General features: G+C 37.2%; 1 protein-coding gene across 1 annotated transcript in view; it reads left to right on the top strand.

The window, feature by feature from the left end:
* The window catches only part of LOC132359831 (cytochrome c oxidase assembly protein COX16 homolog, mitochondrial), a 32352-nt gene extending 7413 nt beyond the window's left edge, over positions 1-24939 (top strand). Inside the window, 2 exon segments of the mRNA XM_059914528.1 lie at positions 21279-21341; positions 24563-24939. Coding sequence (XP_059770511.1) covers positions 21279-21341; positions 24563-24679 — 180 coding nt within the window. The 3' untranslated portion in view covers positions 24680-24939.
* The last annotated feature ends 1602 nt before the right edge of the window (positions 24940-26541 follow it).

The raw sequence follows: 26541 nt of genomic DNA, 5'->3' as shown, positions 1-26541 counted from the left end.
GCTGCACCAATTTTCATTCCCACCAACAGTGTAGGAGGGTTCCCTTTTCTCCACATCCTCACCAACATTTGCTATTTGTGTTCTTTTGATGATAGCCATCCTGACAGGTGTGAGATGATATCATGTATACTCCATATACTAAGCAGTCTGAGTTTTATCATGCTTTTCAGGGCTGATATATGATCTTTGGGCTCTTTCTTACTCTTTAAAATGACATTAATGATCACATGGAAGTGAATCATGAAATGTAAAGAATTTAGTAATCTTTCTCCTCACTCACTAAAAACTTTGCAGTACTGTTAGCTTTTTCCCACAAAATATGCTCTGGTGTAGCCATTTTTAGGATCTAGAAGGGACTAAAGAATATGGGACAATAATTTCACTCCATTTTATTATTCTAATTGTAAATTAGCTATTTTGTATTAATACCAGTAAATTATAAGTTATATTGATGTGTATCTTTAGTAACTAATACTAAAAGAAAGGAAAATTATCTTTCATTATAGTGATACCTATCTTTTCATAGCGATCCTTTTTATAAGTATGCATTTGTGGTAGGACTATACTGGCTCCTGCATAGATATATTACTGTCTCTATTTTCACAGGTGAGGAATCTGAGGCTCAGAGAGCTTAAGTAACTTGCTTAAGGTCATGTGCTATTTAGGGGTAGAACTAGGATTCCCACCTCTATGATTACACAATTACTGTCAAATTCAGGTCTGTTGTTACAGAACCATTCTGGTTAATTCATTCAGAAGTATGTAGCTTTTGTCTGTGGCGCACATCTGATATTTGAGGGTTTTTTCCCGAGTACAGGTGACCCTTGAACAACAGGGGTTTGAACTGTGCTGGTCCACTGATACCCAGATGTTTTTCAATAAATACTATAGTACTTTTTATTTTTTTATTTTTTATTTTTTATTTTTTAAACATCTTTATTGAAGTATAATTGCTTCACAATGGTGTGTTAGTTTCTGCTTTATAACAAAGTGAATCAGCTACAGATATACACACGTTCCCATATCTCCTCCCTCCCGCATCTCCCTCCCTCCCACCCTCCCCATCCCACCCCCCCAGGTGGTCACAAAGCACCATGCTGATCTGCCTGTGCTATGCGGCTGCTTCCCACTAGCTATCTATTTTACATTTGGTAGTGTATATATGTCCATGACACTCTCTCACCCTGTCACATCTCACCTTTCCCCCTCCCCATATTCTCAAGTCCACTCTCTAGTAAGTCTGTGTCCCCATTCCCGTCTTGCCACTAGGTTCTTCATGACCTTTTTTTTCCCCTTAGATTCCATATATATGTGTTAGCATACTGTATTTGTTTTTCTCTTTCTGACTTACTTCACTCTGTATGACAGACTCTAACTCCATCCACCTCATTACAAATACCTCCATTTCATTTCTTTTTATGGCTGAGTAATATTCCATTGTATATATGTGCCACATCTTCTTTATAGTACTACACGATCTGCAGTTGGTTGAATCCACGGATACAGAACTCGTAGATATGGCGGGCCAACTGTTATTTATTGAGGAAAATCCTTGTATAAGTGGACCCTCGAGGTTCAAACTCGTGTTTTCAAGGGTCAGCTGTATTTCATTAGCAGACCTCAGTAATGTTGGTGGGAGAGTATTAAAGACCTATTCCATTTTTTCAGTTAATTTTATGGTTTAAGAGAAATACCAACGCTAGCTAGTCTTAAAGACAGTAGGTGTTAGAATAAATAGTAAATTTAAAAGGAATATATACTTTCTATGAGGGAATAGAGCAATTATAACTGAGTTTTAAAGTTTCTGTTAGCATCCCAATTATTTTATTAAGGAATTTTTTCCCTTTTGCTTTAAGATGAAAGTTATAATAATCTGACTTTTGGAAATGGGATGTCATGTACATATTTGAAAAATAATTGAATATTTGTCATGTGTTTATCATGTGTTAGATCCTACAGCTAAAGATTCAAGAAACTGGTTCTTATAAAGCTTATAGCATCATCAAGGCTGGGAGACATCTAATATAAACATGTATCCAAACATACAATATTACAATGCCCAGTGAAATGCTATATTAGAATTCTGCGTAAAACATTACTAGAACTTCAAGGAGAGGCATACGGTTTAGACTTGGGAAACGGGTATCAGAGAAGGTCTGCTAGAGGTATCAACCTTTGAATTAAGGTTAAGAATGAGTAAGAGTTAGCTAAATGATGGAAATGATTAGTATTATATAACATAGAGTGGCTAACATAGAGTGGAGATTGGGGGAGCAAGATAGGAGGGAAGAGATTGTTTCAAGTGGAGATGGAGAGGCCTGTTAAGACACTTTGGCAGTAGTATAGATGAACAGTAATGGAATCTGAAAGAAAACATTTGCAATGAAGATAGAAATGAATGGGTTCCAGAAAAATTTTTATCAGCAAATTGATAGTGACATATATGATATTAAAATCTGAATAAATATCAGATGACTTGAGGCTTTGGTTTTGAGGACTGTGTAAATTTTCTTAGCAAGAGAGAGTGAGGGAGATTGCAGTAACAGAAGAGGTCTAGACGAGGGGGTCGAAGTAAAGAGAATAAAGTGGGAGAAATGAGGTTGATTGAAGTTAAGAGGATGAGATTGGTCAAGGTCTATGGAAGGAGGCTGAGAGGACAAAGTTGAGGTGAGAAGGATCAGAGAACAAGACCTCCTGAGATTGAGATGTCCAGGTTGGTTGCTGTTGAGAAGTCAGACTCAGGTGAAGTCAAGAGTCAGTGTTTAGGTGAGGTTGAGTTCAAATAAGGTTGAGAGGGTAAGGTGGATTAAATTTGAGAGGAATTGAGAAGGTAAGATTGGTTGAGGTTGACAGTTGTTACAAGGGTTGAGAGGTTGAGATTAAGGAGGAGTCGAGGGAAAGATTGCTGAGGTCAAGGACTGGGGGTCAAGACTGTGGCTGAGAGGACAAATTCAGTTAAGAAAGATCAAGGATAAGTACAGCTGAGAAGTTTTGAGGAGGGTGGAAAAAGATGGTATTGATTCAAAGTGACCAGCCATTTTAGGTTGCCTGGAACTGTCCTGATTTTAGGCCTGAAAATCCAGTGTCCCAGGACGTAAAAATTCCTGCTTTTCAGTCGTGGGTATGGAAGGTTGAAAGGAAAGTACAGAACCCATGAGGTGGGCTTAAACAAATAAGCTGAAAACAATAGCTTTCAATTTCTAGTGTGAAATAGATATGACATAGCTCATCTGCCTTCATTATGGCTGTTGCTCTTTTTTTCTCCTGACTCCTAATGCTAACAACTGTGGATCCACAGTAATAGATTATCTGCTTTTGCATCACTCCAAGTAATATGATTTAAGTGTACAATTAAGTGCATTGTGATCCTGAGCATTAACAGTCTTTTTTTTTAAACCTTTGCTTGACTGTTGTAATTTGTAAAGAAATAGTGCTTGTTTAATTTTTAACATTGTAAATATCATGACCATGTTTTTTAGGATTCAGATAATGAAAATGAGAATAATTACAGTACCAACCACCAGTCTGTTCTCTGTATCTATGAGCTTGGTTTTTTTGTTTGTGTGTTTTTTTAGATTCCACATACAAGTGAGATCATTACTGACTATTCCCCACACTGTATGTTTCATACCCATAACTCATTTATTTTGTAACCGGTAGTTTGTACCTCTTAATTTTCTTACCCATTTCTCTCCTCCTCCCTTCCCCCTTCCCTGTGGCAACTACTTGTCTCTGTATCTATGACTCTGTTTCTGTTTTGTTATGTTTGTTCGTTTGTTTTGTTTTTCAGGTTTCACATATAAGTGAAATCAAACAGTATTTGTCTTTCTTTGCCTGACTTATCTCACTTAGCATAATCCTGTTGTCAAAATGGGGAGGTCCATCCCTGTTGTCAAAAATGGCAAGATTTCATTTCTTTTATGGCTGAATAATATTACATTGTGTATAGACACATCACAATTTCTTTATCCATTACCCATCGATGGACACTTAGGTTGTTTCCATGTCTTGGCTATTGTGAATAATGCTGTGGTGAACATGGGGTGCAGATACCTCTTCAAGATAGTGATTTCATTTCCTTCAGATAAATACCCAGAGGTGAAATTCCTGGGCCATATGGTAGCTGTATTTTCCATTTTTTGCAGGAATCTCCATAGTGTTTTCCACAGTAGCTGTACCAATTTATATTCCCACCAACAGTGCACAAGGACTCCCTTTTTCCACATCCTCTCCATCAGTTGTCATTTCTTGTCCTTTTGATAATAGCCATTCTAACAAGTATGAGGTGATATCTCATTGTGGTTTTGATTTGCATTTTCCTGATGATTAGTGATGTTGAGCATCTTTTCATGTACCTGTTGGTCATCTGTATGTCTTCTTTGGAAAAATGTTCTGATCCTCTGCCCATTTTTTAAGCAGATTTTTTTTTTTGGAGGGGTGGTACTGAGTTGTATGAGTTCTTTATATATTTTGGATATTAACCTTTTATGAGTTATATGATTTGCACTTATTTTCTTTCATTCAGTAGGTTGCTTTATCATTGTGTTGATTGCCTTTTTCTCCCCCCAGTATTATGTATGTGAAATTCATCTCTATTTTAGCTCTAAATTCAGGGTCAGCAAGCTTTTCCTGTAAGGAGCCAGGTAGTAAGTGTTTTAGGCTTTGTGAGCTACACTCTTCCACAACTATTGAAATCTTGTGTTGTATCATAAAAGCAGCCATGGACAAAAACAAATGAGCATGGCTGTGTTCAAATAAAACTTTACTGACAAAAATGGATATTAGACTAGATTTGGTCCATGGGCCATAGTTGCTGACCCCATGATTTTTCATTGCTATATAGTATTCCACTAATTATACCATAATTTATTTGTCCATTTTACTCTTAGACATTTGGGTTGCTTGGCAGTTTTGGTTAGTGAAAATAATGTTGCTGTGAACATTCTTGTATATTTTTCTTGCTGCATGTGTACAAAAAATGAATTGCTGGATTATCACCTTTATTTGATAATTTCCAAACTGGTTTTCAGAGTGATTGAATCAATTGTAGGGGAGAAAAAATAATTTTCCCTTTACCCTTCTACATTCTTGGCTGAGATCCTTCTGTAATAAAATACAGATTAATAAGAGAAAAACAAACAGAAGTTTAATAACATGTATACCTCTTGTATACATGGGAGATACCCAGGAAAAGTGAGTAAAACTTTCCCCACCATCACCTTAAATACTATCTGAAGACAGAAGAAGGATGTTGGAGGGGGAGGGCAGTTATGAGAGGTTACTGGGAAAAACACAGTAAAGGGGTAAGGTTGTTACACAGATTTAAGTGGGTGCCTTCTCGATTGGTAGAAGTTTGTTGTGATTTAGAATCATCCTTCTCTTCCTGGTACTAAAAGGGAGACGCTTATAAATGGAGATTTCCTTTAAAAATGTATGTGTCCCTCACAAAAGGGTAACTTGTACTGGTTTTCAGAGCTTGCTTGTCTAGTGTTTCCTAAAAACAATCAGCTCAAGATAATCCTTATGCCAAAGAGACATATTTTGGGGTGTCATATTCTGCTTCCCTTCACATTCTACACTGCTGCTTTAAAACAAAGAATGTCGTCCTCCATCCAGTTCTGTAGGTGATCTTGGGTGGCCTTGGACAGCAATGGCTTGAAGCAGGATTTCGGTTCCCTGGCCAGAGACTGAACTCAGGCTGTGGCAGTGAGAGTGGTGAATCCTAGCCACTAGGCCAGTGGCCAGTCGGCTTTGTAGAAGTGAATTTCCACAAAGAGATGGAAAGTAGTGAAACAAAGTGTTTATTAGGAGGAAAAAGAGTATGTGTGAAAAAACTTAACATGGGTGGACTCAGAGAAAGAGTCACGCCCTCGTGGTAGTTTGAATCACTTACATGGGGCATTTCTTCTGGGTTTCCTCTGGCCAGTCACCTTGCCTTTGCCTGGCTCTTAGTCCATATTTGTTTATCTCAGGGTCCTCCCCTGTGTGCGCACGCATCTCTTAGTCAAGATGGATTCTAGCGAAGAGGGCTATGGGTAGGTTGACATCACTTACTGTGGAGTGGCGCCCCCTCCCATTTTGACCCCCGAGGAGCCTTTCTGCGCATGCATAGTCGGGATGGTCTCCTTGACCTCGAGAATGAGAAATATGTGGTCTCTTTATCGTTTATTTGGGCAGGGCTCAGCTCCTCCTTGCTCCTGTCCCCCAACGGGACAGTCTCAAGCTGCTCAGCCTGGGGCCCATCTGTCTCCTGCCTCATAGGGATCAAGTCATTAGCCACTACAATCACTGACTTTACAATACACCCTGAAAGGAATTCAAGACAAAGAACAGGATGAGACACTCTGCTTTGGCAAAACAGGCAAAACAGGCCCTTAGTTAGATATATTTTGGAAAATATTTTTTATGAACCTGGATTCTTGCATCTTCCCATACTCAGGAGAGCACTAAAATCATTAACTGAGATGTCTCTTTCTCATGACTAGCAATAACCTTCTACCGAGATGTATGCTTGATTGCACGTATTCCTTAGCCATATATATACTATATATATATACTAGCCTCTTCCCCTGCCTCTTCAGAGCAGTTCTTCAGATCCATCTGGGAGGTTGTCTCCTGGGCTATAGTCCTCAATGAGACACTGGATACTCAGCCGAGAGCGCTTATATTGTGCGTTTTTCTTTCAGTCATCACTGCCAACAGTTTTTTGTTCCCCAGGCTCCAAATACTTGCCACTACTTGCTATTATAGGTTGGGTTTTTTTCCTCATTTTATTTTTTAAAGCAATTTTGGTGGGTGTGTAATGAATTGTTACCTAATTACGTGGTGAATTTGAATTTTTCGTGATGATGAAACTGAGTCCCCCTAAAAGTTCCTGTATTGAGTTTGATTAATCTCTCTATCCAGAACTCTGTTCCCTTTCTTGTCCCATCTGACCTCAATCTTGAGCTAACTGAACACTAATCAACCAGAGTCAGATGACTAAAAAATTGCTGTTGTTAGTAACATCATTAATGTACTAAAACTGCTATTTTAGATATCATCATTAATGTAGAAACTCAGGTTATTTCTCTAGGGCAAGACTAGCTCACAGACCCCTGAGCCATGGACTGCCTGGGCAGAGAACCATAAACCAAAGACATCCTGACTCTCGAAACTGCGATTAAGAAATGATTAATTCCATCTTCTTTTGTAATATAAGCTTGTAATGTGATGAATTTCCTTTTAAGCATGGCCATGGCTATCTCATGAAAGTTTTAATATGTAATATATTCATAATCAATCAAATTAAATTTGTTTTTATTTATCCATGAGCTATTTAGAAGTGTTTTTCCTTAACTTATAAACAGGGAATTTTCTAGTTACTATTTTTTATTGATTTCTAACTTGAGTGTGTTGTAATCAAAGAAAATTTTCATTGAGTTCTTTCTTTTGATACTTGTTGAGACTGGCTTTATGAGCTAACACATGATCAGTTTGTATGAATGATGTATGCTTGTTGGGTACATAATAAAAGTATGTTGTTGGGTACATACTAAAAGTTTATACATCCATTTGGTCAAGTTTGTTATTTGTGTTTTTTCAAATTTCTGTGTTTTTGACTTTTTATATCTGTTCTCGTACCAAGAGAATTATGTTAACATCTCTCATTATGACTGTTTGCCTATTTCACCGTGGTATTAGGTACATATAATTTCAGAATTATTATGTCTGCTCCGCGAATTGAATTTTCATTGTAATGAAACTTTGCGCGGTAATAATGCTTTTTCCGCTTACCTATTTTGTTGGATATTAATATGGCTTCACCAGCTTTCTTTTTAATCTCAACCTTTCTGTAAACTTAAGTTTTAGATGTATCTCTTATAAACAGAAAATATGTTTTAATAGTTTTGTTTTTTAATTGGCTCATTAAATATATTTACATTTAATGTAATTTTAAAATATATTTGGGTTTAAATATGCCTTTTATGTTCTATTGTTATAATTATTTCTGTCTTGTTGTTCTCTTTTGGATTAATAACATTTTATTATTTTGCTGTTGTTCCATTAGTTTGGGAGCTGTAGTCTTACTCTTCCACTAGAAGTTGCACTACAGACTGTTGTGGTCTACAGATTTTTTTTTTTTTTCCTTCTACTCTTTTGGTCTTGATGGGGAGCAGAATACACCACCCCAAAATGTGCCACTTTGGCATGTGGATTGTTTTAAGCTGAAGGCAATTATGCCCCAACAGACGCAGGAAAAGCTTTTTATCTCTTCCTTAACTGCCCAAAAGGATTTAGGTAGGAAGCCTGTACCAGGAAGATAGCTATTATGAGAGAGAACTTTTTATATCAGAAGGACTTACCTGCATGGCATGGTAACGTTTGTTTACCAAACATTTGGTCTTCTCATCTTCCTGTGGATTATCTGCTTCCTCTTTGAAGCCCCAGACCCCTACCCCCTTAGCTCAGGATGGCATATAAGTCTAATTTGACTGCCTGTGAGTCTCATGTGTTTGTGGGGCTCCGGTACATACATAATTAAATGTTTTTCTCCTGTTAAATCTGTTTTATGTCAATTTAATTATTAAACTAGCCAACGACCCTAGAAGGGAAGAAGGGAAAATTGTTCCTCCCCAACAGTCTGGTTTTGGTATTGGGATAATGTTGACTTCATAACATGAATTGGGAAGTGTTTCCTCTTTTTTATTTTCTGGAAGTGATTATGTAGAATTGGTGTTACTTCTTCCTTAAATATTTTATAGAATTTGCCAGTGAAACCACCTGGGCATCTCGTTTTCTTTTTCAAAATGTTTTTAGCTATGAATTTAATTTTCTAAATAGATGATACTATTCTGGCTATGTATTCTTCTTTCTCTTACATTTTCTAATTGGTTTTTACTTGCATAAAGAAACTATATTGATTTTGTATGTGGATCCATGCCCTTTGATTTTTGGGTGTTGATCTAACTACCTTGTTGAATTTTCTTTAACAAGCAGTAATCATAGTAAATATTCTTAATAGAGAAACATTAAAAACATTGCTATTAAAGCTAGGAACAATAAAGGAATATCCGTAATTGTAGCTACTTTTAAAGTAATATTTTGGATATCATAGCCCATAAAATTGGACAGCAAAATGAACTACACGGTTTTTAAAAAAATTTTTAATTTTATATTGGACTGTAGTTGATTAGCAATGTTGTGTTAGTTTCAGGTGTACAGCAAAGTGATTCATTTATACATATACATGTATCTATTCTTTTTCAAATTCTTTTCCCATTTATGTTGTTACATAATATTGAGCAGAGTTCCCTGTGCTGTACAGTAGGTCCTTGTTGGTTATCCATTTTACATATAGCAGTGTGTACATGTCAATCTCAAACTCCCTAACTATCCCTTCCACCACCCAGCCTTCCCCCCACTGGTAACCATAAATTCATTCTCTAAGTCTGTGAGTCTGTTTCTGTTTTGTAAATAAGTTCATTTGTATCATTTGTTTTTTTTAAGATTCTGCAGGTAAGCAGTATCATACAATATTTGTCTTCCTCTGTCTGACTTACTTCACTCAATATGATGATCTCTAGGTCCATCCCTGTTGTTGCAAATGGCATTATTTCATTCTTTTTAATGGCAGAGTAATATTCCATTGTATATATGTACCACATCTTCTTTATCCAATCATCTGTCCATGGAGATTTAGGTTTCTTCCACATTTTGGCTATTGTAAACAGTGCTGCAGTGAACGTTGGGGTGTGTGTATCCTTTTGGACCATGTTTTTCTCCAGATATATACCCAGGAGTGGGATTGCAGGATCATATGGTAGCTCTATTTTTAGTTTTTTAAGGAATCTCCATACTGTTCTCCACAGTGGCTGCACCAATTTACATTCCAACAAACAGTGTAGGAGGGTTCCCTTCTCTCCACACCCTCTCTAGCATTTGTTGTTTGTGGATTTTTTGATGATAACCATTCTGACTTATGTGAGGCAATATCTCACTCTAGTTTTGATTTGCATTTCTCTAATAATCAGTGATGCTGAGCATCTTTTCATGTGCCTCTTGCCATTTGTATGTCTTCTTTGGAGAAATGTCTATTTAGGTCTTCTGCCTATTTTTTGATTGGGTTATTTGTGTTTATGATATTAAGCCGCATGTGATGTTCATAAATTTTGTAGACTAATTCTTTGTTGTTGCATTGTTTGCAAATATTTGCACCCATTCTGTGGGTTGTCTTTTTGTTTTGTTTATGGTTTCCTTTGCTGTGCAAAAGCTTTTAAATTTCATTAGGTCCCATTTGTTTATTTTTGTTTTTATTTCCATTACTCTGGGAGATGGATTGAAAAGGAGGATATTGCTGTGATTTATGTCAGAGAGTGTTCTGCCTATGTTTTCCTCTAATACGTTGATAGTGTCCAGCCTTATATTTAGGTCTTTAATCCATTTTGAGTTTATTTTTGTGTATGGTGTTAAAGAGCATTCTAATTTCATTTTTTTACAGGTAGCTGTCCAGTTTTCCCAGCACCATTTCTTGAAGAGACTGTCTATCCTCCATTGTATAGTCTTACCTCCTTTGTCATAGATTAATTGACCATAGGTATGTGGGTTTATTTCTGGGCTTTCTATCCTGTTCCATTGATCTATATTTCTATTTTTTGTGCCAGTACCATACTGTTTTGATGACTGTAGCTTTGTGGTTTAGTCTGAAGTCAGGGAGCCTGAATCTTCCAGCTCCATTTTTCTTTCTCAAGATTGCTTTGGCTATTCAGGGTCTTTTGTGTCTCCATACAAATTTTAAGATTTTTTGTTCTAGTTCTGTGAAAAATGCCATTGGTAATTTGATAGGGTTTGCATTGAATCTAGATTGCCTTGGTTAGTATACTTATTTTGACAACATTGATTCTTCCAATCCAAGTATATGGTATATCTTTCCCTCTATTGTGTCGTCTTCGATTTCTTTCATCAGAGTCTTATAGTTTTCAGAGTACAAGTCTTTTGTCTCCTTAGGTAGGTTTATTCCTAGGTATTTTATTCTTTTTGATGTGGTGGTAAATGGGATTTTTTCTTTAATTTCTCTTTCTGATATTTCGTTGTTAGTGTATAGAAATGCAACAGATTTTTGTGTATTTATTTTGTAACCTGCAACTTTACCGAATTCATTGATGAGCTGTAGTAGTTTTCTGGTAGCGTTTTTAGGATTTTCTATGTACAGTATCATGTCATCTGCAAACAGTGACAGTTTACTTGTTTTCTAATTTGGATTCCTTTTATTTCTTTTTATTCTCTGATTGCCACAGCTAGGACTTCCACAACCGTGTTGAATGAAAGTGGTGAGAGTGGACATCCTTGTCTTCTTCCTGATCTTAGAGGAAATACTTTCAGCTTTTTTTGAAATATTTATTTACTTTTTAATTATTATTTTGGCTGTGCTGGGTCTTCGTTGCGGCACGCGGACTCTTCATTGTGGCATGCGGACTTTTTAGATGCGGCCTGCGGACTCTTAGTTGCGGCATGCATGCGAGATCTAGTTCCCTGACCAGGGATTGAACCCGGGCCCCCTGCATTGGGAGTGCGGAGTTTTACCCACTGGACCACCAAAGAAGTCCCTGCTTTTAGCTTTTGAACACTGAATATTATATTAGCTGTAGGTTTGTTGTATATGGCCTTTATTATGTTGAGGTATGGTTCCCTCTATGCTCACTTTGTGGAGAGTGTTTTTCATAAATGGGTGCTGAATTTTGTCAAAAGCTTTTTCTGCATCTATTGAGATGATCATATGGTTTTTATTCTTCAGCTTGTTGATGTGGTGTATCACACTGATTGATTTGTGGATACTGAAAAATCCTTGCATCCCTGTGATAAATCCCACTTGATCGTGGTGTATGATCCTTTAATGTATTATTGGATTCAGATTGCTAGTTGTTTGTTGAGGATTTTTGTGTCTGTGTTCGTCAGTGATATTGGCCTGTAATTTTCTTTTTTTGTGGTATCTTTGTCTGGTTTTGGTATTAGGGCTATGGTGGACTCATAGAATGAGTTTGGGAGTTTTCCTTCCTGTGCAATTTTTCTGGAACAGTTTCAGAAGGATAGGTGTTAACTCTTCTCTAAATGTTTGATAGAATTCACCTGTGAAGCCATCTGGTCCTGGGTTTTTGTTTGTTGGGAGTTTTTTAATCACAGTTTCAATTTCAGTACAGTAAGTCCCCTACACATGAACGAGTTTTGTTCCAAGAGTGCATTTGTAAGTCCAATTTGTTCGTAAGTCCAACAAAGTTAGCCTAGGTTAGCCTAGGTGCCTAACTAACACAGTCGGCTATATAGTACTGTACTGTAATAGGTTTATAATACTTTTCACACAAATAATATGTAAAAATCAAACATCTCAAAAAAATAAAACATTTTTAATCTTACAGTACAGTACCTTGAAAAGTACAGTAGTACAGTACAACAGCTGACATACAGGGGCTGGCATCGAGTGAACAGGCAAGAAGAATTACTGACTGGAGGAGGGAGAGGAGGTGGGAGATGGTAGAGCAATAGGAGGAAGGATCGTCAGCAATAGGAGATGGAGGGCAAGGTGCAGTTTCACTCACGCCTGATGTTGATGGCACAGGTTCTGGTTCCTTGCTGGATTCAGTTCTATCCACCCTCTTGAAAAAACGATCCATTGATGTCTGGGTAGTAGCTGTTTTTTTCTTGTCATAGATGATACAGTAGCACTGGGCTGAATTCTGAACGTCTGCTGCAACCTTCGTGCACCATTCTATGTTTGGGTCCTATGCCTCAAAACCTAACAGTGCCTCCTCAAATAAAGAAAATCCCCTTGCCATTTCCCTTGTTGTGAATCTCTTCGGTTCTTCAATTACTTCTTCCTCTTGTCTCTCTTTGTCCTTTCTTTGGGCCTCCAATTCCATCAGGTCTTCATTAGTACTGTAACCTCCTTGTGTTGCACAGCAAGGAGTTCAGTGAAGCCGTCCTGTTGCAGATCTAGCTCCAGCTTCTCGCTTAGGGTCACTGAGTTGCTGAAGATCTCTTTGTGCTCCTCATCCACCTTCTCAAATCCAAGAAAATCGTGAACAAACTGCAGGCAAAGGTTCTTCCAAACCCCATTCATGGTGATGGCTGTAACCTCACACCATGCAAAGTCAGTGTTTTTATGGCCTTGTAGGTGTTGTAGTCCTTCCAAAATTGTCGCAAGGTTGTTCCTGATTCCTGTCACTCGCCTTTACTGTGAAAAGTGTGATGTAAATAATATTTCTTGAAAGTCACTATAACTCCCTGGTCCATAGGTTGGATGAACAATATAGTATTTGGTGGCAGATGCACTACTTTGACGTTGGGATGAAAGTCATCCATGAATGGGGGGTGGCCCCGAGCACTGTCAAGCAGCAAAGGAATGTTGAACGGGATGTCCTTCTCCAAGCAATATATCCCTACCTCCGGGATAAAGTGGTGGAAAAACCAGTCGTAGAAGATGGCCTCTGTAACCCAGGCTTTGGGGTTACTCTTCCACACAACAGGAAGAGATCCCTTGGCTTTGTTTTAACGGGCCTTGGGTTCTCTGAATGATAAACTAAGAGAGCCTTCAGCTTCATATTGCGGGAAGCACTGCCACCAAACAACAGAGTTAGTCTGCCCTTTGCTGCTTTATAGCCTGGCATTAACTTTTCCTCCTTACTGATGTAACTTTGGTCTGCCATCCTCTTCCAGTACAGTCCTATCTCATCCACATTAAAAACCTGCTCTGTTAAATACATGCCTTCATCAGTAATTTCTCAAAGAGTTTCAGGAAATTCCCGGGCAGCTACTGTATCTGCACTCACTGCCTTGCCACTTACTTTTACGTTGTGAAGTTTGGCTCTAACCTTGAACCAATGAAACCAGTCATTGCTGACATTAAAAGATGTGCCCTCTGATTCTTTGCCGTGTTTCTTCTTCAAGTCTTCGTAAAGGCTTTTAGCTTTGTCTTGAATCAACATAAAGCTGAGTGGGACTCAACACTGTTGCTGATCCTGCATCCATACACTGAGAAGTTTCTCCATCTCCTCCATCATTCTTCCACACTTCTTCGATATTATTGTCAACATCATCGGCACAGCGCACTTCTTATATTCCATGATCTTGTCTTTGTTCTTTAGAATTGTGCCGATGGTTGAATGATTCATGTTATAAGAACGAGTGACGTCTACCATCTTTTCACCTCGCTCCACTCTCAATTTTTTTCACTTTTGTTTCCATTGTTATCTCTTGATACTTCTTAGCAGTGCCAGCTATATCACCAGCTGCTTTTACACTTGCTTCCAGACATCCTGGGCTTGAAATAAAGATACTGTATTACTGTATTATATACAGTACTGTACAGTAAGGTACACAAAAGCACAACCACTTGTAGAGGATGCATGCATGTGACAGTGTACACCAGACACGTGAAGTAACTTATGTGATTAGACATGCGAACATAAGTTTGCATCTTTGAAAGTTGGCAACTTGAAGGCTCGTATGTAGGGGACTTACCATACTTGTGATTGGGCTGTTCATGTTTTCTGTTTCTTTCTGGTTCAGTCTTGGGAGCTTGTACCTTTCTAAGAATTTATCTGTTTCTTTCAGGTTGTCCATTTTATTGGCATATAGTCACTTGTAGTAGTCTCTTATGATCCTTATATTTCTGTGGTGTCCATCTTAACTTCTCCTTTTTCATTTCTAATTTTACTGATTGGAGTCCTCCATTTTTTTCTTGATGAGTCTGGCTAAAGGTTTATCAATTTTGTTATCTTGTCAAAGAACCAGCTTTTAGTTTCATTGATCTTTGCTATTGTTTTTTTCATCTCTATTTCATTTATTTCTGCTCTGATCTTTATGATTTCTTTCCTTCTACTAACTTTAGGTTTTGTTTGTTCTTCTTTCTCTAGTTGCTCTAGCTGTAAGGTTAGGTTGTTTGAAATTTTTCTTGTTTCCTGAGGTAAGATTGTATTGCTCTAAACTGTCTAGGAGGCTTGTGCAGGCTTCCTGATGGGAGGGACCGGTTCCCGTCCAGTAGTGGGTGGAGCTGGGTCTTGTCCTTCTGGTGGGCAGGGCAGTGCTCAGTGAGACTTTAAGCCACTTGTGTGCTGATGGGCGGGCCTGTGTTCCCACCTGTTGGTTATTAGACTGCTTTTGCTGCATCCCATAGGTTTTGAATCATTGTGCTTTTGTTTTCATTTGTTGCTAGGTATTATTTGATTTCCTCTTTCATTTCTTTAGTGATCCATTGGTTGTTTAGTAGCATATTGTTTAGCCTCCACGTGTTTGTGTTTTTTACAGTTTTTTTTCTTGTAGTTGATTTCTAATCTCATAGCGTTGTGGTTGGAAAAGATGCTTGATATGATTTCAGTTTTCTTAAGTTTACCAAGGCTCGCTTTGCAGCCCAGCATGTGGTCAATCCTGGAGAATGTTCCATGTGCACATGAAAAGAATGTGTATTCTGCTGCTTTTGAATGGAATTATTGTTAAATATCAATTAAGTCCATCTGGTTTAATGTGTCATTTGAGGCCTGTGTGTTTTAATTTTCTGTCTGGATGATCTGTCCATTGATATAAGTGGGGTGTTAAAGTCCCCCACTATTGTGTTACTGTCGATTTCTCCCTTTATGGCTGTTAGTATTTGCCTTATATATTGAGGTGCTCCTATGTTGGGTGCATATGTATTTACAGTTGTTATATCTTCTCGGATTGATCCCTTGATCATTATGTAGTGTCCTTTGTCTCTTGTAACAGTCTTTATTTTAAAGTCTATTTTGCCTTATATGAGTATTGCTACTTCAGCTTTCTTTTGATTTCCATTTGCATGGAATACCTTTTTCCATCCCCTCACTTTCAGTATGTATGTGTCCCTAGGTCTGAAGTGGGTTTCTTGTAAGCAGCATATGTTCGGGTCTTGTTTTTGTATCCATTCAGCCAGTGTATGTGTTTTGGTTGGAGCATTTAATCCGTTTACATTTAAGGTGATTATTGATATGTAAATTGCTATTGCCATTTTCTTAATTGTTTGGGGTTTGTTTTTGTAGGTCTTTTTTCTTCCCTTCCTCTTTTGTTCTCTTGTGGTTTGATGGCCATCTTTATTGTTCTGTTTGGGTTGCTTTATCTTTTTTGTGTGTGTATCTATTATAGTTTTGGGGTTTGCTGTTCCCATGAGGGTTTTTTGTTTTTGTCTTTAATTAATTTATTTATTTATTTATTTTTGGCTTCATTGGTTCTTTGTTGCTGCGCATGGGCTTTATCTAGTTTTGGCCATTGGGGGCTACTCTTTGTTGTGGTGTGCAGGCTTTTCATTGCGGTGGCTTCTCTTGTTGAGGAGCACAGGCTCTAGGTGCACAGGCTTCAGTAGTTGTGGCTTGTGGGCTCTAGAGCACAGGCTCAGTAATTTTGGCACATGGGCTTAGTTTCTCTGTGGAATGTGGGATCTTCCCAGACCGGGGCTTGAACCCATGTCCTCTGCATTGGCAGGTGGATTTTTAATCACCCTGCCACCGGGGAAATCCCTGCTGTGAGGTTTTGATATAGCAGTCTATGTAGGTACAAGGTTGTTTTAACTTTCTGGTTTCTTTCCCATCTAGAGAAGTTCCTTTAGCATTTGTTGCAGAGCTGGTCTGGTGGTGCTGAATTCTCTTAGCTTTTGCTTGTCTGTAAAGTGTTTTTTTTTTTTTTTTTAATTGGGGTATAGTTGTTTTACAATGTTGTGTTTCTTCTCTACAGCAAAGTGGAGTTTCCTGTGCTATACAACAGGTTCTCATTAGTTATCTATTTTATACATATTAGTGTATATATGTCAGTCCCAATCTCCCAATTCATCCCACCCGCCCTCCTCTTGATGTTCATACTTTTGTTCTCTACCTCTGTGTCTCTATTTCTGCCTTGCAAACCGGTTCATCTGTAACATTTTTGTAGATTCCACAAATATGCATTAATTTACAATATTTGTTTTTCTTCTTCTGACTTACTTCACTCTGTATGACAGTGTCTAGGTCCATCCACATCTCTACAAATGACCCAATTTCATTCATTTTTATGGCTGAGTAATATCCCATTGTATATATGTACCACATCTTCTTTATCCATTCATCTGTCAATGAATATTTAGGTTGCTTCCATGACCTGGCTATTGTAAATAGTGCTGCAGTGAACATTGGGGTGTGTGAAGCTTTTGATTTCTCCATCAAATCTGAATGAGAGGCTTGCTGGGTAGAGCATTCTTGGTCGTAGGTTCTTCCCTTTCATCACTCTAAATACAGTATATTGTGCTACTCCCTTCTGGCCTGCAGAGTTTCTGCTGAGAAATCAGCTGATAACCTTATGGGAGTTCCCTTGTATGTTATTTGTTGTTTTTCCCTTGTTACTTTTAATATTTTTTCTTTGTCTTTAGTATTTGTCAATTTCATTACTAGGAGTCTTGGCGTGTTCCTCCCTGGGTTTATGTGCCTGGGACTCTCTGTGCTTCCTGGACTTGGATGACTGTGTGAAGTTTTCAGCTATTATCTCTTCAAATATTTTCTCAGGTCCTTTCTCTCTTCTCCTTCTGGGACCCCTATAATGGGAATGTTGGTGCATTTAAGAGGTCCCTTAGACTGTCTACATTTCTTTTCATTCTATTTTCTTTATTATATTCCATGGCAATGATTTCTACCATTCTGTCTTTCAGGTCACTTATCTGTTCTTCTGACTCACTTATTGTACGATTGATTCCTTCTAATGTATTTTTCATTTCAGTTATCATATTGTTCATCTCTGTTTGTTCTTAATTCTTCTAGGTCTTTGTTAAACATTTCTTGCATCTTCTTAATCCTTGCCTCTATTCTTTTTCCGAGATCTTGGATCATCTTCACTATCATTATTCTGAATTCTTTTTCTAGTAGGTTGGCTATCTCCACTCCACTTAATTTTTCTTCTGGGGTTTCGTTTTGTTCCTTCATCTGGGACATATTCCTTTGCCTTCTCGTTTTGACTAAATTTCTGTGAATGCAGTTTCCATTCCACAGGCTGCAGGATTGTAGTTCTTGCTTCTGTTGTCTGCCCTCTGTGGATGAGGCTGTCTAAGAGGCTTGTGCAGGGTTCCTGATGGGAGGGACTGGTTCCCAGTGGTGGGGAGCTGGGTCTTGTCCCTCTGGTGGGCAGGGCTGTGCTCAGGGAGACTTTAAGCCACTTGTGTGCTGATGGGCAGGGCTGTGTTCCCGTGCCATTGGTTATTTGGCCTGAAGTGATCCAGCACTGGAGCCTACAGGCTGTTTGGTTGGGGTAATGGTGGCCTTTGGGAGGGCTCATGCCAATGAGTAGTTCCCAGAACTGCTGCTGCTAGTGTCTTTGTCCCTGCACTGAGCCACAGACACCCCCTGCCTCCCCAGGAGACCCTCCAATGCTAGCAGGTAGGTCTGGCCCAGTCTCTTCTGGGGTCACTGCTTTTTTCCTCTGGGTCCTGGTACCCTCAAGACTTTATGCGTGCCCTCCAAGAGTGGAGTTCCTGTTTTTCCCAGACCTGTGGAAGTCCTGCGATCAAACCCCATCAGCCTTCAAAGCCAGATTCTCTGGGGACTCCTTCTCACATTGCCGGATGCCCAGGCTGGAAAGCCTGACTTGGGGCTCAGGATTTTCACTCCTGTGGGATTTTCCAGTTTGTGGGTCACCCATCTGATGGGTATGGGGTTTGATTTTATCACGATTGTGCCCCCTCCTACCATCTTGTTGTGGCTTCTTTGTCTTTGGATGTAGGGTATCATTTTTAGTAGGTTCCAGTGTTTTTTTGTCGATGGTTATTCTGCAGTAGTTATGATTTTGGCATTTTTGTAAGAAGGGGTGAGCTCACGTCCTTCCACTCTGCCATCTTGAGCTAATCTGAACTAAGTGGGTTTAGATAGAAAGGAATGAAAATGTCATTATGTGTGTGAAATGTTCTCTACCAAGAAATTTTATACACAAGAAGATTAAACTTATTAGAATGAATAAGATCATGCAACAGATGACTCTTCACTTGTAAATACTTTGTAATTTTTAGTTTGATTTCTTCTCTAACATGTTAATGTATTTCAAAACGTTTTCAGCTTCCATATATGTGGATTCTTTCTGCAGTTATCTTTTTGCTATTGATTTTAAATGTTATCGATTGTAGTCATTGAGTATGTTATGTATGACGATTTTTATATGTGAATTTGCCTAGTTTTCCATTATGCCCTATAATAAGTTTAATTTTTATTAATATTTTTTGTGTGTTTGAGGAGAAAATAGCAATCCAAATTTGCTGGGCTCAAAATTCTATATATATCTATTAGAAAGAACTTGTTAATCATTTTACTCATCTTCAGTAATCTTATTTATAATCTGCTTGATCAGTTAGTTTCTGGGAGAGGTATGTTAAGCTCCTTTAGGTTGTTTTTTGTATTTATTTCTTAAATTTTTATCCATTTTGCTGCATAAATTTCAAACCAATATAGTCACATAATATTTAATAATTCTAACATTTTCTTTAAAAATTGTTCCATTTTCCAATATTGAATTTTCTTTTTTTTGGCCGTGCCTCATGCATGAAGGATCCTAGTTCCCCAGTCAGGGATCAAACCCACGCATTGCGCAGAGTCCTAACCATTGGACCACCAGGGAAGTCCTAAATGTTCCTTTCTGATGCTGTTTGCCTTGAATTCTGTTTTGTCCATTAAAAATATTGTTATGTATTGATCCTCCTGCCCCCACCAGTTTTGTGTGTGTGTGTGTGTGTGTGTGTGTGTAGTGTATCATTTTTTGTAACCTCTGCCTTCAACCTTGTGTTTTCATTCTTTTTTTTTTAAGTGCATTTTTTGTAAGTAATATGTAACTGGATTTCTAAAAATGTCAGTCAGAAAATCTTTATTAGTTAATAGACGAGTTCAGCAGTTACTGAGATTGTTGATATGTTTGTATGTATTTCCACCACTCAAAATACTGATTGAGAAAAACCCAATCAAGTAGAAGCCGAGGAAGAAGAGAGAAAATAGTCAAAATAAAACTGAGATTCAAAGTAATTCTTTTAATATCAACATTGTAGATATAATTTTATTTTATTTTAGCGTTTTAAGTTGCTGATGAACAGTCTTTTTTCTAATCCTCATCTCTTTGTAAGTAAGCTGTCTTTTCACTCTTTACTTTTGAGATTTTCTTTTTATGCTTAATATCCTAAGGCTTTACTATTAGTTGATTGAGAGTGGGCTGTCTTTGTTTTGTTGTGGTTATTTTAAAATTTTATTTATTTACTTATTTTGGCTGCACCTCATGGCTTATAGGGTCTTAGGTCCCTGACCAGGGATCGAACCTCAGCCCACAACAGTGAAATCAATGAATCTTAACCACTGGATCACCAGGGAATTCCTGTTGTGATTATTTTTTATTGTGCTCTTTCAGTCTGAGGAATCATGTATTTTTAATATATTATTCATTAATTATTGATTAGTTATTGCCCTTCCTCCATTCTCTTTATTCTGTAATTCTGAAACCCCTAATAGACCTATTTTGGATCTAGCTTTTATAATATGCCTTTTCTTTCATTTATCCCATCTGTTTGTGCATCATTCTAGTGGAATCCTCAGGTTGTGTTTCTTGTGTACTACTTTGGTCTTAAGCTGTGTTTAGTCATTATTCAGCTATTCCACTGAATTGAATTTGGGTTTTGTTGGTGGTGATGGTTGTTAATTAATTTCAGCAATCACATTCTTCTTTCCTAAAGACTTTGCTATACACAGGTAACATGGCATCAGTTTCTGTTTACCACTATGGAATCCTGTCTAATTTCTTCATAGCTAACTTCTTAATTTCTGGTATATATAAAGTGTTCTTTTTTGTTTTCAAGAGCAGTGTTATATTTATTAGTATTTTTGTAATGATTCTATGTAATAACATAATTTAGTGTAGTGGTTAATAGCATAGACTCTGGAGGCAGAGGGCCAAGATTCAAAGCCAAGTTCTGCCTCTTTGACAAGTTATTCAAACTACCTGTATTCCATTATCCTTACTTTGATCATAATACTAATACTTATGTCATAGGATTTTTTGAGGATTAAAGGAGGTAATAAATGTCAAAATACGCGGCATATACCAAGTCCTCAGTAAATATTAGCTGCTATTAGCTGTAGTAGTGGTGGTAGTACTATATTAGTTATCATTATGCAATCGGATGGTTTGTGGAGATTTTCCCATGTTTTTGTAATCTGCCATGCCATCCCAGCCATGCCTTATATTACTTTTTAAAATTGAAAATGGGATCTAACAGACTTAAATAACTTATGGCTACTCTTTCTTTTCTACAGATTGATCCTGAGTTAGAAAAAAAACTGAAAATGAATAAAGTGTCATTGGAATCAGAGTATGAGGTACAGTATGCTAATGTAGCAATCTTCCTTGTCAGTGACTGGTTCTGCCTGCTTTAAGGTAAATTCAAGTTATTATCAATACAGGAAAAAATATTTACCTTAAATATATGTTATTGGAACAACTATGTAGTCATTTGAAAAGAAAATAAAGATGGATCTATATTTCATATACTGTTTCATATCCATATTCTAGATGGATCAAGAATTTAAAAATAAAAAACAAAAGGCTAAAAGTACTAGGAGTAAACAATGAAGATTCTTTTTAGTGGTCTTGAGTCAGAAAAGCCTATTTAAATATGATAGAAAACCCAGAAGCTTTAAAAGTAAAGATTGCAGAATTCATACATAAAAATTCAAAAGTTCAACCTAAAAAAAAAATAGTGTATATAAAGTTACTAGTTAAATGTGAAATTCTAAAATATTGTTTATCTTAACATGATGAATTAATTTATTTAAATATGAAGAGCAAATCAGTATGGAAAATTTCAACAGCTCAGTTGATCAGTAGGAACATGGGCAGAGCATGTAATGAGTTCAGAGACAAGGAAATAAATATCATTTTTAAACAGATAAAGAGATGCTCAACTTATAATGGGAATGTTAATTAAAATTATAACGAGGTGTCATTTTCCACCTATCTTATTAATGAAATCAAAGAGCTTAATAGCATGTTTTATTATAGGATGTAGAGAGAGAGGGTGTTCTCCATCTCTGATCATATTTTCCCATTTCTTTTCATGTTTGGTCATTTTTGATTGAAAGGTGGACATTGTGAATAATATACATTGAAGAGACGTGTGAAGAGTGTTGATTCTCATTTTAGCAGTTCAATCATTGGCTGATCATTTTGAGCTTGATTTTATGCTTTGTAAGGGAGGATCTGTGGAAAGGTTTTGATGTTTCCTAAACCCCTCAAACTTTGTGGCATTCAGTCTCCAAATTGTTTACCCAGAGGATCTTGTCAGAGCTTAAGACTAGACCACTTTTTTGTTGTGGTTGTTTGTTTTTGTTTTATTGTTGTTGTTTTTTAGTTTAGTTTGAGACTGGACCACTTTTGCATGAAGTTGTTCTGCCAACCTTGCATCCCATTTAAGAATTATTCTCAAATTCTCTTGAGCATATAGGTCTTATGTTATCTGAGTGAAGGCCATTATTCTTTCTTAAAACCTTTTTATAACTTTGTATCATTTCATAACTATACTTGAAAATAATTTACTCTGTTCTTGAACACTAAATTAGTAGAATTTTGTTCATCTATGTAGATTTAGTAAACTCCTGGTAAAACCATAAGTGAAATTTAGAGAATGGTTCATTCACTATTTCCCCATTATCTTGTCAAAACCTCTAATTTGCTACTTCTCAGTATATAGCTATGGAGGGTTTGTCTGGGAGTGGACGTTCCTTAAAGTTCTTTTAGAAGCCGTAGAGTTTGAGAGCTGAAGAAATCATATAGACCATTTGGTCTAGCCTTTTCATTATTACTTTTGAGAGAATTAGTGCCCAGATGGCTCAAATCCCTAGCCCAGGGTTATATAGCTTGTTAGTAAAAGAGTAATGCTTAGTATCCAAGTGTCAAGGTAAATTGATGTCATTTTCCCTGTCTCTGAATAAAAGCTATCCTGTGTTCTCTGTGTTTCTTTTTCTATCTTGTTCACTTAATTATTCCAGAATAAACAAAGCAGATACATGAAAGTTACTGTCAGAGTGGTGTCAGAAGGGTAAAGAAAGGTTTATGTTCTTCCCTTTTTTCCTATTTTCATTCCTGTGCTTGAGAGACACTTCACACTAACAAAAGATATGGTGATCCAAACTGTGGTTGAAGCTAGTTTTTATTGCCCCAAAAGAGCTTTGCTCATGGCAGCTATGGGGAATATCTTTTCATTCTTAAGCCCAGGCTCATTTCTTAGGTGCAGAACAAATCATCTTGGTCTCTATTCCTTCTAGCAGACTCTAGAGTCTCCACTTTTGTTCTCTTCATTTACTGCCATCACCCATGTTAACCCATGCTAGTCATTATTATGCTGGATTAGTGTTCGGACCTGGAGTTTTGTTTTCCCAGCTTCTTCCCTTTCTTTGTGCTCTCAAAAATAAAACATGTACATTATTCAAGAAATGCAAGTTAAAACTACAATGAGGTACCACCTCACAGAGGTCAGAATGGCCATCATTAAAAAAATCTACAAATAACAAATGCTGAAGAGGGTTTAGGGAAAAAATAACCCTTGTACACTGTTGGTGGGAATGTAAATTGGTGTAGCCACTATGGAAGACAGTATGGAGGTTCCACAAAAAACTAAAAATAGAGTTGCCATATGATCCAGCATTCCTGAGCATATATCTGGAGAAAACTATAATTCTAAAAGATACATGCACCCCTATGTTCATAGCAGCACTATTCACAATAGCCAAGAAATGGAAACAACCTAAATGTCCATCAACAGATGAATAGATAAAGAAGATGTGGTACATACTAATATATACAATGGAATACTACTCAATCATAAAGAAGAATGAAATAATGCCATTTGCAGCAACATGGATGGACCTAGAGGTTATCATACTAAGTGAAGTAAATCAGAAAGAGAAAGACAAATACCATATGATATCACTTATTATGGTATCTAAAATATGATGCAAATGAGCACATCTACAAAACAGAAACAGACTCACAGACATAGAGAACAGACTCGTGGTGGCCAGGGGAGAGCATGGGGGAGGGATGGATTGGGAGTTTTTGATTAGCAGCTGCAAACTATTATATATAGAATGGATAAACAACCAGGTCCTACTGTATAGCACAGGGAACTATATTTAGTATTTTGTGATAAATCATAATGGAAAAGAATATATGTGTATATGTACATATATATGTATAACCGAATCACTTTGCTGTATAGCAGAAATTAACACAACATTGTAAATCAACTATAATTTAATAAAATAAATTTTTAAAAAATACAGACTTTTTCTGTTTTAATAGTTTAATTCTGATGAGGGGAAAGATAGGCAGTAACATCAATAGGAAGTAAGAAAAATTTTAAGTCCTAAGAAATATGCCATTTCTTTAATTATTAAGCTTGATATGCAGTTATTTACTAGAATTATAAGTGAGGGCCTATTGAATTCTTTCTACTTATTTATTCATTCATTCACTGAGGTACTAGTCAAACCCACAGGGCTCCTATACTAATATTTATCCTCTAATATTTGTGGCTCTATAGAAAATAAAGGACTCTGCTTTTGATGACTGGAAGAATATTCGAGGACCCAGGCCTTGGGAAGATCCTGACCTCCTCCAACGACAAAATCCAGAAATCCGTAACACTAAGACAACTTGACTATGCTGATTCTTTTTTTTTTTTTTTTAATAAAAATGTTATCAACTGGAATTCCCACCACATACTCCTATCCATTGGAAAGAAAATTCCAGACCTGCCGAAGCCTGGATTGGAGTAATTTGATGATAAGTACTCTTGATAAAAAGTTAAGTACAGGTTTCTATACTTCCCAACTCTTTTACTTGCAAATGAAAGTAACAATGTTGACCACATATATTTTTTACTGCTCAATAAAAATGTGAATACTGCCACTTAAAGAATTTCATTTATTCTACTCCCAGGTACCCACCCATATTCTTTTCCCCCAGCCAGTAGGGCAATCTGATTCCTAATGAGAATTATAGGTCTGGGTCCAAATTTTCACAGTAACATCAAGCAGGATTTTATGTCAGACCTATGTGGAAAATAATGTTGATCAGTCTGGTAAGAGTCTTGGTTTTATTTGTAATACCTCACATGTCAGGCTAATCAGTCTCCAAAGCATCACCTGATGATGGTGTTGATACCATTAAAATGCGTTAAGAAAGTGTTATTGCTCCAAGTTAAAGCAAAAATCATGAGGTCATAACTTCCATCCTAATATACAAAAAAAAAAAAAAAAAAAGAAATAAAAATGCTGAAAAACTGAAAATCAGTATGCTTTGATCCATGAGAGAACTGAGGTACAGGACAAAACCATCACCCTGAAAACTTGAGACACAGAGAAATATAGAAAATCACAGTTTACCTGGAGGAGAAAACACCTGGAAACCACTTCTGGGCCCAGCATCAGATAAGAATACCTAAAGGGTAATTCACTAATTATTAGAGACTGAGCATGGACTAACCTGAGAGATAAAAACTCCTGGAGACCAGGCCAGGGACACACTTTTACTTCCTGGAACCCCACCAAGTTCTCACAGTGAATGTCAGAGAAAAGTCTTGTTCTTCTAACAAGGCGAGGGGAAAGTAACCATTTTGAAATGTGCCCTCCAAATTCTGTACTTAACAAAAGCCTGGTCTCAAAGGAAACTGTTTTGTTAGAGCTTAATTATACTGGGTTTTACCAGAGCCTAAACAACTGGCATAAGGGAAATACCCAACTCTGTCTCCCTCTAGCCTTTCTGTCTCATCTAAATGGAGGAAGAGGGGTGGGGAGTAAGACTGAGAAGCAGTTGTGCAGGTCACATACCAGGATCCCATGATCACTAAAAGAGTAAGATCTAATCAAAAGAGTATAGAAGGTTCCCCTCACTTTCCACATTACTGCCACATCGCCAAAGGCCCACTCACTGGAGTTTCTTTTACGCAGTCCAACTGGGTATCATGTCCAACTTTCCACAACAACAACAAAAACTACAAGGCATACTAAAAGACAAAAAGTACAGTTTGAAAAGACAAACTAAGCAAGAGAATCAGATTCCTATATGGCAGGGATTGGAATCATCATACTGAGAATTTAAAATAAGTATGGTTAGTATGCTTAGAGCTCTAATGAAAAAAGTACACAGTATGCATGGACAGTTGGGTAATGTAAGCAGAGAGAAGGAAGTTCTAAGGAATCATAAGGATATCAATATAACAGAAATGAAGAATGCTTTGCTGTAGTCATCAGTAGAGTAGATATGGTTGAGGGAGGGAGAAAAAGGAGGGGGAAGGATACATATACCATGTTAACACTAATCAAAAGAAAGCTGGAGTAGCTATTTAATTCAGGCAAAGTAGGAAAGTTAAAATTTAAAGCAAGCAAAATTATCAGGGTTAAAGAGGGAGCATTACATAGTGATAAATGAGTCAATTCTCTAAGAAGACAACAATCTTTAATGTGTTTGTACCTAATGACAGAGCAGCAAAATACATGAAGCAAAAACTGACAAAACTGC

The sequence above is a fragment of the Balaenoptera ricei genome, chromosome 2 (assembly GCF_028023285.1).
Source record: "Balaenoptera ricei isolate mBalRic1 chromosome 2, mBalRic1.hap2, whole genome shotgun sequence".
NCBI lineage: Eukaryota > Metazoa > Chordata > Mammalia > Artiodactyla > Balaenopteridae > Balaenoptera > Balaenoptera ricei.
Note: the sequence above shows the minus strand (reverse complement) of the source record. Positions and strands in the feature narration are given on the sequence as shown.